A 20846-nucleotide genomic window follows, 5' to 3' on the forward strand; every position below is an offset into this window, starting at 1 on the left:
GAAATGTTAACACAGACACCATGTTGCAAAAAAAAAAGCCTGTCGCAATATATTGCCCCCAAAGATGCATACGAAAAAGCGAAGAAAGAGATGCAGATACAAAGTAGAGGTTACAAGGCCACTGGTAAACATAGCCAGGCTTTCAACTTCATTACACGTTACTGTACTTAAGACCCCAGACGATTTTTGCCGTGACATAACTGCGAGTGAGGGGACCTTGTGGGAAACAGACCATGGATATGATTTTCCTCTGGTAAAAGCACTTAGAAATTCCAATATACTAGATGATATTTTTGCCCGCACACTAACGAAGAGCTATAAAAATGTGAAAACGGTTCTTCTTGTGGGTATAAGCCGCTTGTACAGACTAAGTAGGAGAGTGGCTGCAAAACAGAGAAGCTACTACTTTTTTGACTTTGCAATAAGTGATGAGGTCTTTATTCTCTTAGAGAACTTATCATGTCCGTAAGTGTATTAGCGAGCGTTTTCTAAAATGAACCGTATTTGTCGTAGATGTGAAGTGTCAGGAAGAACGACTACGCTGCACAACAATATTTCTGCTCTGCAGAAAACAAAGCATGGACACTTGTTGGTTGCTGATTTCAGAGCAACCTGGCTATTCGTTGTAGAGAGTAGCTGTCGTTACCATCTGCGTATCTTTGGGCAACTGAGTCATCGAAGCGAACATCTTTCAGAGCTGCTAAAACGCGCATTTGGCGTTTCGGAACGTTTCGTTGCTCGACCGGTTCTTAAGGATGGAGGCAGCAGAGGCGTTGGTGGGTCTAATAAAGCACAGGTATAGTCTACGCAAAAGGAGCCCCTTAATTTAAGCCGTAATTTATGCGATGTCGGCTCGCTCCCGCCCAGGCCTGCGAAGGGTAGTTGATGGTCTGGCCGCGTTTCCCTGGCTTTCTCCTATGAGATGGCGTTTCTTCTCCTGTTGGATCCTTGTGCTCCCCCTTACCCTGCTAGTGAGGGGCCTAAATTTTTCTCAACCGGTCGCAGCCTTCTTAAGCTGGTTGCTCCTCACCGGTCTCTTCGGGTATTCCCATATTCGCCACTGCCTCCCGTTTGTTGTTCGCTGGCTTCCAACCTTGCCCGACCGCTTAGGGGGATATATGAACTCCTTCCTCTTCCTCTTCTTTGGTAGTTCACTCTAGAACGATTTATCGTCGCAGTCCCTTTGGGGTGTCGTTCCTTCACTCAGGACTGTCCTGCGCCGTGTGCAGATCGCGTACGTCAAGCGGATGCTGTCCTACTCGGCGCCTGTGTACAACGGCGTGCAGTATCCTGGAGAGTACGAGGCCCTGGCCTGGATCATCGGCTGCACGGGCCTGCTGCAGGTACCGATTGGGGCCATCGCCTGCATCGTAGACAACATCCGGGTGAGCTTTCTTTTAAAACGTGGGAGACTCCCAACGACAAACCAGAATTAACAGGTGGAATTCAAATCTGGCAGCAAATCTCTCTAGACCGCGGGAAACTGTTACTACAGGGCTTTTTAACCAGTCATGTCACAGTCTTTTCTGTCCGAATGAGCTTCCGCCTTTAAAACACGTTCCTTCGCTTGCCAAAGCTCGCGACATGGCATCAATGGCTTTAGATACTTACATTCTCTACCTTCTATAGCTAATCCAAGTTAATAAACATCCTCCAAGGGTTGACCAACGACGAGGTAACGAAACACATAGAATATAAAAACGTACTGCATGAGCAAACCATCTGTTTTTGGTGCTATTCGTCTTTTGGTGCTACGGGTGCCATATCGCAGAAAACCAAAGAAACGTCCACATAATTTCAACAGTTAGACGTTTTTGTGAGAGTGACCAAGGAGAACTGATGTGGTGCTGTTATAACAAGCAGACGGTAAGGCAAGCGGCTCGCAATGTTTACTTACTTCAGCGGGGACCTGTCCTCCTACGGGAACAGCTAAGGCACTGGCACATCGATGCTGATTGATTTTAGAGTCAATTACTCTCAAAAGAGCTTCAGAACACTGTCCTACCAGGGATAGAGTGCATGACATCCACTCTCATGATTTCGCCGTGCTCCAAGATATGTGTCCCACAAAACGCCATCCACTTCCTCCAAGGATAAAATCCTCCTGTAGCAGGATGCTAGATAGCCTCCGTACGCAGTGTTCTCCCCAAAGGTGCATTATAAAGTACAAAAAGACTGAAGCCCCACCATGCTCTGAGCACAGCAGTAATTTGGAAATCTTGAGCATGGACTTTCCTACAAAACATTATGCTCTATTGCAACATCTGAAGGTGAATGAATGGCGAAGCTGTTTAGCTCACTACATACGGGTGACGGAATTTAGGAGAAAGGTATGAGCAAATTTTGCTTCTCTCGAGCCTTCCTTTAGTGTAAAGCCAGCACGCTTCCAGCCGAACCACAGTGGTCACTCTACACACAAAATACTTTCCATTCCGAAGGATATCCACCAGAAGAATTGCCACAACTGGAACACTATTGGCCGCAATCAGTTCTGCGATACACAATATTTTTTACTCACGTTGGACCTCGACCTGTATTTTCCGGATCACGAAAAGTCATACTTGTAAAGCACAGCGCCGAATTGATATTGACGGAGACAAAGGACGGCGGAACACAAGATGCACACTTACGAAAGCGAAAATTCCCCGTTGCATTAAACTTTGACTACGTACTTTGAAGGTCAAAGCAACATGGCTTCCTCTTTACTCTAGAAATGCTCTTTACTGCCCCATCCTGGTCGCGTTTTCTTCGCTTTCGTTCGTACCTCTTTCAGCGCGAAATACTTCCTGACAAGAAAACTGAAGGGATCTCCTTTAAATAATAAATTACAACCTTATCGCACCTTGATTCGCCCAGTCCTCAAAAGTACGTGTCAATAGTTTAGGATCCGTTTCATGTCAATTATATTATGAAGATAAAGCGTACCCAGCGTCTTTCTGCACGATTCATTTTGTCAGATTACAGAACATCGTCATCAGTAACAAAAATGATAAAGATTCTCGACTTGCCACCACTTCAACTACTCCAGCAGGTAGCCCGCATCAGATTTTTCTACCTACTGCACGACAACAAAACCGGCCTGTCACGCGAAGATTATCTACGTCCCGCACCACAGAGATCATCTAGAATCAACCACTGCAAAACCATACGACCGTACTTCGCCAGCACTAAAATATTTCATAAAGTCTCTTTTTCCTAACACCATAAACAATGGAACTCTTTGCCCGTATAGATTATGGAATGTGAAAATTTTGGTGCGTTTGAAGATGCTTTTTATAACCCCCTTTTGAAATCCCGTCCTTCTTGGGCAGTAATGCTCGCAGCAGTGTTTCTGGTTAAATAAATAAACAGGCAGACTGGCGCCACTCCACGGCACAGCTTCCCCGGAATTAGAAGTCTCTTTGTGTGGCTCACGCAGCAGTTCTGCTCTCGTGCCGCCACGTTCGCCCGTCTCGCGATATGACATCCTCGCCGCAGCCACTAGACCAACTCTTGTTCAGCCACACGCAACATGCTGAGATAGAGAGGTAATAACTCGCTGTTGAAAAAATTAGCTTGAATTGTATGCGAACACAAACGCGTTTTCCGCTTTGTCGTTAGTGCAGCAGCCATTTTTTTGTAATAGAAAACAAGAAAAACACCAGGATTGTAGGGCTTTTACCCTGAATTAATTGCACAATCGCTTAACCCAAAACAATGGTGGTAGAGCTTGTGTGGTGCATTCCGTAACCCTTTTTCGGACTACAAGAAGACGAGCATGTGCCAAGTTTAGGAAGTGCGGAGAATTTAATTTTATTTCGTTTAGTTTACGCAACCGTAAAGGCACCGAAGGCATTACATAAGGGCGTGGGCGCGTACATGGTATAATAAACATAGCAACCATCTTAAGAACGTTAAGGATGGCTGTCTCATCGACGAATTCGCCTTTTCACAATGGAGTCGAAAGCACCAGAAGCCATAACGCTTCCGTACAGACAGGCGCTCCTTCTACCAATCTGCAACCAGCGGCCGGAACATTCAGGGTGCGTGCATAGGGAGCCCTGGTGAGAAGGTGTGGGAAATGCACTCAGTGGTTGCACTGCCGTCGGTGATAACAATCACTGGCTCACAATCCGAGCCATGGCCATGGGGAGGCAATCTGCAACACTGCCCATAAACCCTTGCGTGATTTTCTTCGTGTGTGAAAGCACTGTAAAAGCTGTAGCTACCGCCAGCTCAGTGCAGCTCTGCGTGCTTTGTTCGTCGCAACAGAACTAGCCGCCTGCCGTTTTTGGTTTGCTTTGTAGCTTTTCTCTTAAGCGTTTGTGTCAAAATCATTCACTTCTGCAGCAGAACTGCAGCGGGCCCATAGGATGTACATTGCGGTAACGACGTAATTCGAGTGCTATAAAAACGCCTCGGCTCGGGAAAGTAAGGCAAATATTTTGAACAGGTTTTCACGCTATCTGATGGGCATAGAGCAGTAGTTTTTGGTAGTGCTACTTTGTGACTTCCTAATATATGAACTGCAAGGGTTGGTTGAAAGCGTTCTGAAAGTATTGCCGATTTGAAATAAAGTTTATAAACGTTTTCAGGATCTATTTAACGGTTCTTGAAAGCGGTCTTCAACTAGCCGTTCACTGTAAGAGTTCCTCTGTAGAATTTGCCCCCCCCCCCTTCCAGTCCTATTATTTACCTAAAGCGAGGTTTCCCGGTTACCACTGAGAAATTTCACCAACGGGAATGGTTTTGACATCGGAGCATCAGATTTGAGTGAAACTAAAAATATATACGTGTTTCGGTACATCTAGTAAAAGTTTCTATTTTATCAACAACTTGGCTGATTTCATCAAGCGAAAAAGTATACCAGCTAAAATGTTTAATTTCAGAATTTTTTCAAATAGCTTCAGCATTTTCGAAATAGCTGCTTCTATGAAGAAATAAGAACGCACCTTGATAAAATCGTGTTCACACACCTAATTAAAACATTCCATTAAAATTGCAATGCGGTGCGCAATTAGGGAACTTCAGGCTGGAACTGATTTTCACCAACGATGTTAACGCATTTTTATTAACGGTGCCTTAAAGCAAAATTGGTGATTTTTACGTTATAAAATCATTCCTTTAAAAGGTTCGTGAAGACAAAATACAACTTTGATTAACTTTAAAGAGCTAGACTTCAGTACCTCTCTCAGCTCCATTCCGGCCACAAAAGAGGTTTTTTAACCGATAAAAACGCAATAAACACTTACGAACTTTCAAATTTCGCGCCACGGTGACATGTTATCGGCGCAAGTGACGTCATATGGCCAGCACTAAAATCATAATTTTCAGTGGGTTAGGTGCACGTTAGCATTCAAGTGATTCGATCAAACGGAACTAACGGCCCCGCTACAATTGTCCAGTCATGGGTCCTGGTGATTGATTAGTTCGGCCGCCTTCAATCGCCCAAACAAGATTCTGTGACGTTATAGAAAGTTGCCGGACACTAGCTAGCGAGTCACCACAGCTCCACACGTTTTCTTTAGTATCTCCGACATTTTCTGGAAGTTCGCGATGAAATCGGTATCATTTTTATCAAAACAAAGGAGCCTTTCTAATGAACCAAACTTGTATTTTGTCTTCATGGCTCCTTTAAGGCCGATGAAGAGAAAATAGAAGTTTGGTTCGTTCGCGAGATTGCCTCGTTAGAATAACACTGACATCACTTTTAATGGAAACGTTACATGAATGAGCTATATAATGAGGAAATCAGGGAATAGGCATGTGACGCCATAGCTGCTTTTCCGGCCTCAACTTGTAACATATTATGCGATTCGGTGTGCCCAAAAAATTCAAATCAAATGAATTGGCTTGCAGAGCAAGATATTTGAGTTAACATTTAGTGAACATATTTCTTAGAGCCGTAAAAATGGTGGTTTAAACAACGAAAGTTGCCAGAAAAACCGTAAACACAGAAGCACCAGTGCGTTCACGCCCATTATACCGGCCGAAATAGAACCGCCGTCGGAGGCGTGGGGCTTGTCTTACACCACTGGCCAACTGGCGTAAGTGACAACGCCACTTACGCGACCCTGTTTAGCATACCCAGTGTTTCACGACCGACTACTATCAAGCGTAACACAGTAAGAAAAGCACAAATCCTATCATAAACAGAGCATGGGCGGACATCGGTCTCTCAGCGACATGCGGAGCCACCTATGAAGGCGGGCAGTATAGACAACAGTTGAAAGAGACGTTTTTGGACATTCATAGAGTCTTAGTCAATAGACTAACTTTCAGTTTCAAATACCTGCCCTGGATACGTCCTCGGTGACGTCACGAAACTCACGTTGCGATTTTAAAAATAATTGGTTGGCTGAAAATGATTATTTTTCAGCCAAACAAAGCGCGCATCGTTTGCTGCTGGAGAAGCGGTGGGGGTATACAACACCAAATCTTTGCAATAAAACAAACCTCTTTTGTGTCTTCACGCCCCCTTTATGTTTTTTATCTGCTGCAAGTGTCTTCAAGAGATGATAGTTTTCTGCCGCCCGTCTCACGCAACAGTCTCCTAATTTCTCGATTGATGTCCGCTCCATTCAATGTGCCGGCATTTTCACTGGTAGTGAATCATCGTTGAGAACAATCGGTTATGTGGTGCTTAAAATAGCCCACGGCAACAAAATTTGTTTCAGTGTTTTGCTTTATCTCATGGCCTTTATCGCCATTTTTGACACGTCGAGGTGGCACACGGAGCTGCCCAAGTACGCACCCTCCGGGCCATCTCCGAAGAGGTACTATATAAACAGGAAGAAGACATTATACACACTCAATGGCCACGCGGATATCCTCTCACACTTCCGACACGGGAGCCATGGTTCCCTCCGCCCCTTTCCAACCTTTCCCGAGCAGTAGCGAACACACTCCGCCGGCTCCAGACCATCTCCTACCCAAACTCTACCCTCCACCACATTTGCCCCACCCAATATTACAGTACCTGCAACTTTTGCCGGGATCTGCCCACCCTATACACCCTCCAAAATTTTTAATATCACAGGACTCTCGACCGATCGACATAGTAGCGCCTTGTCGGGGTGACCAGCGGTGAAATAGGCGACAATATGCGCCCCCGAATTAATCTGTCGGCTGTATGTGTCGTCTGCTACGCTGTTCTTCCTAGAGCAGCACACCCCGTGCTTTTCTTTTCTGTGGCGGCCGTTTTGCTAGCCTCCAAAGGTACCTAAGTGGCATAAGCATTCTTGACGCGCGTTCCGGGTAAGTGATACACACCAAACAACCGAATGCACATTGTTGATGCGCCTATGCTTCGAAAAACCCCGTTTCTCATAAACAAAGTTGTGCAGATACCACGGTAGTGGGTATATCTCTATCAAGGAAACAGCGTAGCAGGCAATACTCCTACTGGAGAGGGTGTTTTTTGCCTGCGCGTACTATCGCCTATTTTGCCGATGCATGATAAGGCGTTGTCATGCCGATCGGTGGTTGGTGCCATTAGGGAGAGTGTAGGGTCAGGGAATGCCAACAATCTCTATTTCTCACACCCACTCCCCGTCCAACGTACGATCAGTGGGTTCACCGGCTGTGTAGCTCGGACCTCTCGACCCACCGCATGCTGAGAGAGAGGGCACGAGCAGCCAGCAAGGACGAGGGAATCCGGACTAGCGGACGCGTCCCCACCGCTGCTCTCACCATCCCGCACCATCGTGCGCGGTATTAAATATGTTTATTCTCTCTTTCAATGATGCGTCTAACGCAACGCGTACAAATAAAAAGAATAGAATAGAATAGAATTTTATTCCATTTTCTTTCTAAGACATGACGGGGCGAGAGAAAAAGCTGCTGTGGACAGCTTGACGAGCTCTCGCCCCGTACCGCTGTATGGGCAGCAGATGGCACCTGACGGTATACATCCTAGAGGCCTTGCGTGTAATTGATACAATACAATTTCAACAAGGCACTGTTTTTCAGTAAAATTCAGTAAACTATTATTAAAGAAAATGTTGTTACAACAAATGTCGTTAAATAAACAGAAATGAGAAAAGAAACACGTTTATACAATGTCTAGCGGAACATTGCTTGCATACATAGCCAGGACTGGTACTCTTCGTGAGAAAAAAAAAGAGAGAGAGAGAAAAAAAAGAAAAGAGAAATCATTATTACAGGTACATACGTAAAAGCTTAGAAATCCTTAAAGACTGAAAGTCAACGCCACGTTCAATAAATTTATTTAGAAGATTGTGGACAGTATAGGACAACACTTGATTACCATAGTTAGTTCTGCAACAGCGTACCGTCCATTGTTCAGTATGTCGAGTGTTGTACACAGGCACATTGGAATTAAATGCGCAAAACCAGTAAAGAATTTCTCACTTCGCTTTGCCTCGCTTCTTAAAGCCGTGCTTAGGCGGTAATCATCAAAATTGTCTGCACTAATCAGGTTGAGCTTTTTAAGGAGAGGACCGGCTGAAGTGTCGAAAGGGGAATTTGAAATTATGCGAACCGTTTTATTTTGAAGACGTGCGTGTTTGGTGATGTTTGAAGAGGTTGTGGTGCCCCATACGAGGAAGCAATAACGTAGGTAAGACAAGAACAGCGCATTGTATAATAGAAGTTTGGTTTTCATAGGAAGCAAGCCCGAGTTCGATAAAAAATTCCAACGGTACGGGCTAGCTTTGTCATTACATTCTCAATCTGAAAATCCCAAAGCATATGTTCAGAGAAAATTATACGCAGTGTTTTGATCCTGTTTACTACTTCGATTCTAGTCCCGTTCATAAAGATCGCGTCCGGGGTTATGCCCTTGCCTTTCGCTCTAAAAATTACCGCTTTTGTTTTTTCTGTATTTATACCTAGGCGATTTGCTGAGGGCCACGCAGCTAATTTTACCAAAATTTCGTTGCCTCGCTCAGTTTTTTGCGATCACTATCACCGAGAAATAAGCTGGTGTCGTCTGCGTACATAAAAAATTTTACTGACTGATCGATTCGCACTATATCATTAATGTATATGTTTAAGGAGTACTGACACGAAATTTCTCGCTTTCAGTTTTTATGCTGTAAAGAATCTTATTGGCCCAGTAATTACGAAAATCGAACCGAAAGCCGTCAGCCGCCAACACAGAATTAATTATAGCACGTTTATTGCAACCAGTTTCAAATTTGGTCGCCGCGCGGGAAAATGGCCGTTCGAAGGCCAGCCTGCAAGTGGGCCAGCCTTACGTCACGGTCTCACCCGTGACGTGGACGTTCGTCGCATCGTCTGCTACGATTGCACATGGTCCGCACTCGCCCGCGCGGTCTACATGTCGTCTAAATCGTCAGACCCGGATGAGTCGCTGCCACCCGACAGACAGAACAACTTTATTTGGCCAGGCGATTAGGCCGGCGATGTCTTCGCCGTCGTCCGTTTTTTAAAATCACTCCGGCTCGAACCGGCGCAGACCGTGACAGCAACAACTTGTCGCTACTCTTCTAATCAATCTGATCGCGAAAAAGAAGTTCCACATGCGAGAAAGTAGATGTTAGTGTGTTGAAAAATTGTGCTAGGGGTTGTTATCAGGGCTGAATTTTAAAGCAGCGTTCAGATATTTGCCGCGATGGTAAGCCTACGCTGACCGTTTGGTCGCCGCGCGGGAAAATGGCCGTTCGAAGGCCAGCCTGCAAGTGGGCCAGCCTTACGTCACGGTCTCACCCGTGACGTGGACGTTCGTCGCATCGTCTGCTACGATTGCACATGGTCCGCACTCGCCCGCGCGGTCTACATGTCGTCTCGTCAGACCCGGATGAGTCGCTGCCACCCGACAGACAGAACAACTTTATTTGGCCAGGCGATTAGGCCGGCGATGTCTTCGCCGGCGTCCGTTTTTTAAAATCACTCCGGCTCGAACCGGCGCAGACCGTGACAGCAACAACTTGTCGCTACTCTTCTAATCAATCTGATCGCGAAAAAGAAGTTCCACATGCGAGAAAGTAGATGTTAGTGTGTTGAAAAATTGTGCTAGGGGTTGTTATCAGGGCTGAATTTTAAAGCAGCGTTCAGATATTTGCCGCGATGGTAAGCCTACGCTGACCGGAAGCGGAGGTTCGGCGCTCCGACCCAGCACTGCTGACACCGCGGTGCGGCGAGCGGCCGAAAGATGGCGCCACCTGCGCGCTAGAATCAAAACAGGCCACGGCAGATGTCTTGGTCACCGATCGCTGAAACGGAAATTATCGCGAAAATAAAGCTCAGTAAGCGAAAAAGGGGATGATAGTGTGGTGAAAAGTTGTGTAAGGAATGGTCATTCGCAGTTGTACAGATACCGGCGGTCAAATATTCGCCACGATACTAGCCTGAAATTCCCAACACCCAAGCTGACGCGAGCAACGCCGAGCCCGCTGGCTTGGGCGACAGTTCTTGCGGCCGCCGCCGCGCACGAACTCAGCCCACGTTTAGCGCTGCATGTCGTCGCGTGGAAAATAATGCATCTTGGCGTCGTCGTCGATTTGCTTGGACAGGCTTCCACGAGCAGCACTTCGCATTCCGCGAGCTTTCCATAGCACAACTTGGCCGAGCTCGGGGACGCGCACCGCCGCGTCGCCGTGGAGCGCGTCGACATCGTGCACCGCGCGGTGCCGGCACAGCGCAGTTTTCAGCGCCAGTGCAAGGGAACACCACGCGCCGGCCACGAACTGAAGAGCAAAGACGTCGAACACGCAAAGTGCACAAAGTTTACAAGCATTGCTCACACAGCTATGTCCGTACGTCTCCTGCCCAAACGAATACCACCGACAACAGCAGCGCGCAGCGCAGGACATCGTTTCCGGTTCAGAAAACGACTATATGACGTCACCCTGTTCCGGCCAGACACGCAGGCCGATGTTTCGTCACGCAGAAAGCGATTTCGCTAGTGCTGCCGATTTGTGGAAGCTCGCGGCCGGGACAGTCAAAATCGATTTTAGATGTGATTTCGGCCTCGGATTGCTGCAAACATTTCGATGAGGCATCTGTACAAACTACTGAAGCCAATTATATCATTTTTAGGCGTCAAAATTTGGTGTCAGCACTCCTTTAAATAGATAAGGGCCAAGTATGCTTCCCTGAGGGACCCCATAAAGGGCTTTTTAGTTATAGATGCATGGTTATTGATTGATACATATTGGTTACGTTGAGCAAAATATGTTGTCGTGATTTCAAATGCTGTTCCACGGATTCCGTAATGTTGTAATTTTTGTAAGAGCAACGTTCAGTTAAGTAAATCAAACGCCCTTCAGAAGTCGATGAAGATTCCCAGCACAATTTTTTTCTGTTCAATGTTCTCCAGTATAAATTCTTTTTGGTCTAAACGAGCGATTTCGGTGGAACGACCATTTCGGAACCCATATTGACATTCTGTTAATAAATTGAGTTTGTCGGTAAAAGCTGTAAAACGCGTGTTAATGAGCTTTTCAAGGGCTTTAGAAAAAATTGGCAATATAGAAATTGGCCTATAATTGAATAGCGCATTGCGGGTGCCCTTTTTGTGTATGACAGTCACTTTAGCTGTTTGTAACTCAGTTGGGAAGCTTCCATTGACAATACAGAGAATAAATACGGGAGTTAGCGGCGGTGTTATAACATCAGCAACAAATTTCACGCGATGAACCTTAAAATCGATAACGTCACAGCAATGACTATTTTTCAAGTGCATAAGGATCTAGAACACCTCAGACTTCGAAACAGGAGTTAAATATATGGTGCCCGCGCAAGTTGTTTCCATTTATTTTTGATAGTCCCCCGTGAGAGAGGGCGGGTGCAAATTTACGAGGAACTCATTGAAGGTATTAGATAATTCAGTGCCCCCAACTTTATTGCCATTAATTGTGAGCTCTTTAATTGGACTAGCAGTCTTTTGGGTGCCAATCACAGAGATAATCTTTTTCCAAATGACTGCTCTGTTGTTGGACGATTCTGTGAAGACGCTATGAAAATATCTTGTTCTGTCGTGGTATATTTCCTTATTGAGACGATTACGAAAGGTTTTAAATTCTCTCAGTAAGTTGGGGTCAGGCTGGGAAAGAATTCTCTGGTGCATAGTGTTTTTTGTTTTAATTTTTTTAGTAATGCTTGCGTAATCCATGGCTTTCTGATTTTTCGATGCTGTTGGAGTAGTTTAAAAGGGAAGCTGGTGTTGTAAATTGACTTAAACTGGTTAAGAAAAGCATTAAATGCTCCATTTGCATCATTCTTATCGAATACTTCTGTCCAAGGTGTGGCCGGTACTCTCGGTTATGCGATTACATTTTGTCTCAAGTACTAGCATGGCACATGTCGCTTTGTGTGGGGCCTTGTGGCATAAATGTACTTCCACGTGTTTTTGGAGCAAGTGTTTAAATCAACTAAAAACTTGGAGACCAGCATTTTCTCCTTTAGATACTCCTAGAGCAACTATTATTTTCAAAATCTGATCTATTCTTTGTGATCTTGGAAAAAATACAACTAGGGAAACTGCATATTTACAAGAATGTTCTTAACCGGAGCTCAGACACGATGTTTCAAGTCCAGCTTTTTCAAAGTTTCGGTAATCTCTTCCGGCTACTTTCCCGAAGTATATTGTTTGAGGTGTAGCACGTCGTGCGACACCAGGATTTCACACGACATTTGCGGGAGCGCGCATGTTAATTCTCAAAAAGCAAATCAGATTCGCCTCCACCACTGCAAGGACTTCAGCAATGCATGATAACAGCCGACTTTGTTGTACAGTTCCCGGCCAGGGCCTTCCAGCCCGAGTTCCATTGGGAGCCCAATGCGGATGACAACCGGGTGCTCGCGTACTTCGAGGAGCTCGAGGAACAGGGCGGAGATTCGGGCGCCGAAATCCAGGGCGCCCTTTACGAAGGTACCGAGGCTCTCGAGGTCTCCCTCTCCATCGACGAGCCTCTGGTCTTCAAGCCCACCATGGACACCGTCTGATGGCCTCTGTGGCCGCTGAATAACGCTTTTTCTTTTCTGCGCAACCGGAGGGGGGGGGGGGGCGTTTTATCGGGAAAACGTTAATTAAGTTGTGGCTGCGCGAGTACACGCTACGTATTTATATTTGTTACTGTGTTACTTTTAAGCAGTAATGAACGCGGGACGTCTGAGCACACAGCGACCACCTTTCAAGGCATTTTTTGGTTGCTGTGCAGTATCTTGTCTTCAGGACTTCTTACAAGCACAATATAGTTTATTTGACTACGTACTGTACCTATAATAAAATATTTATTACGGTTCATAGCAGTACCTGCCTCTCCCTTTCTGGACGACGTCGGACGTGTTTCATTTCTGACACAAATATAGACACAGGGAACTTGTTCAACGGCAGTGAACGTATGCGTCACACATGGTTTTGGATGTCAACGCTGCATTGTGCTTTTAAGGCATGGAAAAATTGTGCTGCGTGCTTGTTGTGCTTGCATGCATGATCTGGCTATTGCAAAATATGAAAAGAGTGCGTTGATGCCCTGCCTCTCTCTTTCGTGCCGCATTTAAGCTGTTGTGCTCCCGGCACATGTTGAACTTGAAGACGTTCTGGCTGTTCCCCTGAACGCTGCTTCAACCACGCATCATGATTCGCGTCGCGATGCGTGCGAAACTACTGCGTGTAGTTGTTTAGTGTGCCTTTTGTATTCGAACACCAACATTTAGATCTCGTATGCAATAATTTCACTATTTTCAGCCCGTTGGCTTGGCCCTATGCTCCGAGTTACACAGTGGACAAGTAGCTTAAAAACGAACCCTGTAGGAGCCCAATTGCAACAGTGGAGGATAATGGCGCGTGAATTTCGTTCGTCTGGATTCTGCAATAACCTCTTCCACAAGAGGACCGTGGCAATTCAAGGAAGGGGGTTCAAAGTCATATTCTCTTTTGCGAAGACAAAGACATTACGTCAGCCAATGCTTCTAGGTCTACAGATAAGGTCAACAGCTCATTAATATGGTTGTGTTTGTGCTGCATGCCTCGTGTGGAAGGCGGTTAAGCATGGAACAGCGGCAGCGGCTACCCGAAAGGCAACGACACACGACGAAGCGCGACGTCCTGTGTTGTGGTCTTCCCGGTCCCTGTTGCCGGCTTTCTAAGTGTAACCGCTTTCCACTCCAGATATGTTGGCCGGTAAAGAAATATATAACACGAATTTTAAAGAAACGACTATTCTCATAAAATATAAACATACCTTTATGGAGATAACGTGCAAAAAAAGTTGCCCAATCGCGACTTTACGGGGCCATAATCCCACACAGCTGCAGGACGGGGGCGAACGCAATCGTCCTAAATGTAGGAGAGAAGAAAAAAATGCAACATTGGAGAAACGAAAGCCTTTCGGACAACGGTATTGATTCAAGCATTGGGTCAAAAATTAAAAAAAAGACAAAAAATACGACAGACGTATAACGGCGCTTCCATCACCGATATCACTGTAGGGAATGGTAGACAAATTTAAAATGTAGTTCAAAATGAATCACAACTACGTGCAGACAATAAAAATTTGCAATGATTGTTCTGCAAGGCAGAGATACAAAAAGGCAGCAAAAGACAACAAAGATACTGTACAAGGCAAGGTTCAAAGCGTTCCAGATAAAGGAGTGATATCATCCTGCTTGGCTGCTAGGTTGTTCGGAAGAGTTGGCAATGGGTGGTAAAGCACTTGCGTACTGTAGTTCGTTGGTGGGCGAGGTTCTAGCCACTACCCTGGTGACCTTGTGCTGTCAGACTGAACGCGTCGATTGAACAGGGCTATATTGCTTAAAAGAGCCTTGAAGAGAAAACACGATTTTGGTTCATTCGAAGGATTGCCTCGCTAAAATCATACTGACGCACTTTTAACGTAAAGTTCGCTCACATTAGCCTCATAATTAGAAAAAAGGCAATGGCCATGCGACTCAGTAGCTCATTTACCGCAACAGAACCTAGGATGTCATACCAGACATCTCTGCGATTTGCGGAGGCCGGCAAAAGCTAATGGTAGTTATCCAGGGCTTATAATCTTCTTTTACGAGATATTTTTGCTTAATAGTAAAGCAGATATTCATTTTATAGAAACAAGAATGGTAGGGTGAGCATGGAAGCTACGAAAGTACACGTAAACATTGAAGTACCAGAGTACTTCAATGTACTTGGTACAGGGTACTTGGTAATGCGCATACTTGGCTTGTCATAGCTGCACAGCAAGAATGGTAGGGTGAGCATGGAAGCTACGAAAGTACACGTAAACATTGATGTACCAGAGTACTTCAATGTACTTGGTACAGAGTACTTGGTAATGCGCATACTTTTCTTGTCATAGCTGCACAGCAGTATGGCGCTTTCGGGTTGTCTGACGCGGCACAGGAAGATTAGCGTAAGCGACATTGTCTTATGTGACCCTGTTTGTCGAGTATACCCCATGTTTCACAACACGAGTACTTTTTACAGTATTAAAAACAAGCCAGGCGCAAATACGGTAAAAAACAAAGCAAAGGCGGGCAAGTGTCAGCCACGGTATTGTAGCGCCATCTGGGAGGACTGCGGTAAACAAGGCTCTGTAGTTCGCTCGATGCCTAGTGCTGCGTTCGCGATCACTTCAAGGGCAGCTTTTCTGACGTCATCGCAGGCGACCTCACGAAACACAGGATTTGGCGGAAGAATCCAAATTTTAACATAAGTTTATTCATTTCTTAGTGAATAAACTATCGTTTAATACCGGACAAGAGCTGGGTGGAGCATAAAACACCAAATCTTTCGAATAAAACAAACTTGTGCTTTGTCTTCATGGCTTTTTTAAAGGGACACTGAAGTGAATTTGTCAAGCTCCCGGTTTTGCTTGCACTGTGTAGACTGGCTCAAATTACCACACTTTTCATCGTTTATCCGGTTGATAAATCGTTAAATATTTTGTAAAGCTGGGAAGAAGACTATCATGCGCGGTCTGTGGCGGCCGAACCAACTGAAGTCTGTGACGACGAGAGTTGGTGGCACCGTGATTGGACGATGTCCAAGGTTAGCATTCAAACAAGTTTCGGTTTCAGTTCTGTAAACAAAACATGCTTGACATCCGACCTCATCGTTGGATGGGCATTCTCGATATCTGAGTAATCGTGGTACCGCGCTTCTGACGTGTTGTCGGCTGTAAAATGCCTAAGATAAGCCTCCCAGGACGGCTTGGAATCGTAGAAATCACTAGCCGAGGCCTACGCAGTGGATGAACGTCCTCCGCTTCACCGTAGACGCTCAAATGCCATGCGCTTTTCCCCCATATTCGGAGCTTGCCTCACGCATGCCTGTATCGTAAAAAGCGTGTTCGCACCAGGCCAAGGGTGTGCTGATTCAGGCCTGTGCACACTACCCGCAAGCAGTCGGTGCTTGTGGCAACAGCACGCCAACGAGGACTCGCTAGCGCGTCAGTGTCAATGTGCGCGCGTTCTGCGAACTCGCTCGTGGAGCAGTGAACTCTACGGCCCAAAAATGGTGAACTCAGTTCAGAAAACATCGGCCGAAAACAAAAAAAATCAACCTACAAAAAAGCATGTACCCTCGTGGATTCGAACTTGCGACTTGCAAAACAATAATCCTAGCGCCCCAGACCACTCAGCCACGGGCCAGCGCTGCCGAGGTTGGATGTACAGTATAGTCCACTTATAGCGATATCCAAGTGCCAAGAAAATTCCTTCGCTATCAAAGATAATTGTTATAAGCGGGTTGCGAAATAAAAAGCCGGAACAGAGCTCATAACATTTTATTCGCATGCCAGCAAGGTCGTACTACTACTAATTTGTGGAAAAGGCGCCACAGTCGGTCACCTTTGTTTGCCGCGTGTGAAGCTAGCGCAAATCTTTTCCAACAGCATCTATAGGTGCTTCACCTAGCTGAGGTAAATGTCTTTGGCGGAAACAAAGTCCCCGAGGAACTGCGTCACGCATTGGGCCTCCTACGAAGACACTACTTGAGTAGGCTGCGCAACCGCGTCAATAGAGTCGTCACTGTTGCACTTTTGGTGCTCAATATAACCGGATTCGATCGTTATATTCGGTATCATGGCGCTGAAGCATTGTAATACGCGGTTTATTTTAACATAGAAAGAATGCAAAAGTTGACGGTGTCATAGCTGTTCATCGTTATATCCGATATATTGTTATAAACGGTATCGTTATAACTGGACTCAACTGTATAAGGTATATAATGTATAACCAGATTACACTTTTATTTAGTTTTAGCATTTCAAGTACTTGAGGTGACTTTTTGTTTTATAGCGCTCGTGCAGTAAGCGTCCTCCAAACTTCCGCAATATCTCACGCCTAGCAATTGAATTTCTTTGACGAAAAAGCGTTCGCAAGTGTGTGGTCGTGCTGTTGACCGCTGTGCTTGTTCACCCAGCGCAAAAAACGTGCTTCCGTACAGTTTTCAACTGTACGGAAAACGTACACTTTTCAACTGTGCGGTAAAAGGTTTGGTTGATTTTATTTTTTTAGTACCTATATTGACATCGCTGACTCTCCTCCCGCCTGCAAGTGGCTTTAGGTTTTCCTACTAGCGTAAAGTCAGCGAATCGTCGCATGTGCACTTGTGCAGCGCTTGTGTGGAGCGACCCGGACTCGGAGCTTGATGCAGTGTATAAACTAACAAAGTAAAGAAACGCACATTCTTCCATTCACAAACTTGTCGTGGCTTAGTTTCAACTGAGCGAGCGAATTGCGACGACCCGTCGGCGGATGGCGGACTAAACGCCGGTGGGTGAGCCAAGTACCAGCTCATCCCCCCCTGACGTCACACGAAAACGCCACAGAAAATGGGAGATTGTGCAGAGAGGAGGACAGAAATTTCGAATAGATTCTCTATTAAATAAATTCGCGTAAAACGCGCTGAGAATGGTCGAAACATGCCCTAAGGACTCCGGACTACAATTTGCGAGAGTAATCGCGCGATGTTTACAAATCACTTCAGTGTCCCTTTAAGCGGTTTTGGCAAGATGCTCAATCCTTTTTATATGCTAAAGCTAATCGATAGTGCAATAAGTGATTAATTTTAGGAACATATAGTTGTCCATATAACGGTTCGGTGGGCCAGGCAGGGGAGTGGTGTGTTGCAGATTAAATGAATATTCTTCTGTAAAAGATAGAAATTATTTGAAGCTGATGTGGTGCCCCTAACGAGACAGCAGTAGTTTAAAGGACTGAAAAGTAAGCATTGCACCTGACAGCAGCTAACAACATAGTTGAGCAATATCTGCTTGAGTGGATATAGAACCATTCTGTTTCCATTGAAGAAAGGCCGGGTGTTTCCTGTTACACCTAGGGCCGTCTAATGCTTAGCTCTAAATACGACTGCACTGTTCTTGATCAACTCCTAAAGTGAGCGGGCTGTTCCGTTTCTATGTTCTACCGGGTAGCCTACGAGTTTGTAAGGGTTCTACACCTGGAGTACAAGCCAATTCAGATCTCTGGATTCTACACCCATTCGGTCCACTGACGGCAGTTATAATCGCCAGCGACTAACCTCTTTGACTGGATATGCCATTTCAAAAGGGCTATGTCCAGAGTGCCATCCGACGCAACTATAAGCACTCCACTAAAGCGGCATCCACCGGCGTTTTGATGCAAAAATGCCGCGTCCAGCACTACTTCGCTCTCTATTAACGTAACGTAACTTAAAGTAACGTATCATAACCTAACTGAAAGAAAAAAACAATCTAAAACACCGAAAGCTAAACTAAGACATGAAAATTTCAGTTAAAACTAACGGACTAAAAACAACAAAAGATCACAACAGCCGGACTCGAACCACCGATCTGCGAAACAGCAAGCTAAATGGAGCCTCTACACCAGAACTGGAGACGCTGTGGCTCGTGTCAGCCCAGTCTTAAAAATTCGAATGTCGCCGCATGGCATTCTAGATACTGCGTTTTAAAAATAATTCGACTCCTGCTACGCTTACGAATTTAAAGTACTTAAGCAAAATTAAAAGTGTGCCTCGAGAACCTTGGCTCGCATGATGAGGTGTTTGTAGGCATGGGTGAGTTCTCTGTTCTATTGAGTTCTGCGTCTGTATAAGTCCTGGGGTCTACGGTATCGACCGAATACGGCACCGAATACGGTATCAGCCAAAATTAATCCACCTGAGTCGTCATCTCATGGTGGGCCCTTGTGAGCTGCTGGTAGGAATAATAATGACGGTAGAAAGAGTAACTCATCTAAAACGAAACACAAAAACGAAGTACGAGAGAGAGAATAACTTTACTGAAAACCAGCGATTTCGTTGCTTTCAGCGTGTCATTTACGAACTCCCCCTGACATGGCAACGACGGTAGGTTGGTCATACAGGAAGATGCATTAAGGTACGGTTCCAGGGGCATGCAAATTCACTAGAAGCAACTGTCGGCGGCCGCTTAGCTACGCACTGTTGCCAGTGTAAGTGCGTACTAGAATGTCATCAGTGCTACATCATTCGACGATTTCCGGACAAACGTACGCCTGAAATGCATGAAGTTTTTTGCATCAGCCAGAGGTGCGACGAATATGTACGCACATCGTCGGTGTTTCTGTATGAAAATAAAGTCATTGCCTTTCAAATCAACAACCGGGGTTTTTGTCAACAATGTGGATGCTTTGTACGACAATAGCTTTAGTTGATTTTGTGTTGATTGCCTCTGTTTCTTTTCTCTTTCCATTGCTTCGTAGATTTGTATTTAAGGCGCCTCCAAGTAACAGAACTTGGTTGTGAGTCAGCACCGTGTGTGAGTGTCTCTTGCCCTGCCTCCCGTAGGTTAGCGCTGTTTACCGCGTTTTTAACCAAGCAGCCTGCTTACCCTGCCCTGGCTGTGAGCACCAGTTTCAGTTGGCACTAACGAGTGGTGCCTGAGATTGAATATGCTTTTATCAGCCGGCCGTCGTTGATTGTGATTATAGATTTCCAAATAAATTGGAGGGTTTCATTGAGCACGTTCAACACTGCCTAGCTGTGATTTTTCCCACACGTCGTTATCCCCATCAGTGAGTTATCTGCGAACAGTTCGTGTGTTTTTTTTTTTTTTTTTCATATCTCCTCCCGGCTCCACGGCATCATCCGCAAATCTTGAAAGCTAAAATTTTCTCCGTTTACTTGCACCTTCTGACGTCTTCGAACCGAACTTCTTGATACCCACTGTTGCAGGCTGATTAACCGAAGAATCCGCGTATTGTCATAAATTTGTGTGAACAGCTGTTACCCTTTATGAAAAAATCTAAGCCCATTTTAGAAAAGAAAGGCAGTCAAAAAACGTATGTTTCTTCCACGCAAACTGAGTCAAAGTCAATGTCCCAAATCCAACTGCTTCGCCGTGTCGGATTGTTGCAATCGGATAGGCCTCCTGCGCTGCCCAGGGGGCGCTGCGAAACCGGCTTCCGGTCAGTACTTCCGGGTAGTGCAAAGTTGCGGGGGTCCCATAGGATCCCGTGTTGACAGAAGCAAAATGAGCTCGATACTATCGATTGTTTTGTTACACGGTCTCCAGCCCATTCCCGGCGCATCCGATCTCGTTCGGCGATCAACTTGTCATTAGGGAAAAAAGCTTTGCAGCGCTAAATATGTTTACAGCCGCGACGAAAGTGCTGGGACGGAAACGAGGCTCGGGCACTCGCCGATTCCCCGATCGATGGTCGTATGAAGTGAAATTTGAAGTGAAAGCTTCTTGTTTATACTAATACGCTTAGTGACAAGGACTTTTCAACAACAGCCGATCAAACAAGAAGAGTAACGGAATCGGCGATGATCGCGCGTAAAAGTCGAGTCTCACGGACCGCAGGCTCGTCCGCTCCGGTGAGCCGCACTTTTGCGCACCTGCGCACTTATGCGTGCATTTTCAATAAACACTGCTGGTTTGCGTCATCGTTACGAATACATATTGCAGCGCTAACAT

General features: G+C 45.6%; 1 protein-coding gene across 2 annotated transcripts in view; it reads left to right on the plus strand.

Moving 5' to 3' along the window:
- Positions 1 to 12968, plus strand: part of LOC144165017 (sodium-dependent proline transporter-like) — an 86672-nt gene extending 73704 nt beyond the window's left edge. For both annotated transcript variants that reach the window (XM_077695186.1, XM_077695187.1), the window contains 2 exons: positions 1230 to 1385; positions 12703 to 12968. In XM_077695186.1, the coding sequence (XP_077551312.1) occupies positions 1230 to 1385; positions 12703 to 12912 (366 nt within the window). In that variant the 3' untranslated portion in view covers positions 12913 to 12968. The remainder of the gene's footprint in view (positions 1 to 1229; positions 1386 to 12702) is intronic.
- Positions 12969 to 20846: the final 7878 nt, after the last annotated feature.

The sequence above is a fragment of the Haemaphysalis longicornis genome, unplaced genomic scaffold (assembly GCF_048455015.1).
Source record: "Haemaphysalis longicornis isolate Haplotype H1 unplaced genomic scaffold, Haemaphysalis longicornis Haplotype H1 scaffold_14, whole genome shotgun sequence".
Lineage (NCBI taxonomy): Eukaryota > Metazoa > Arthropoda > Arachnida > Ixodida > Ixodidae > Haemaphysalis > Haemaphysalis longicornis.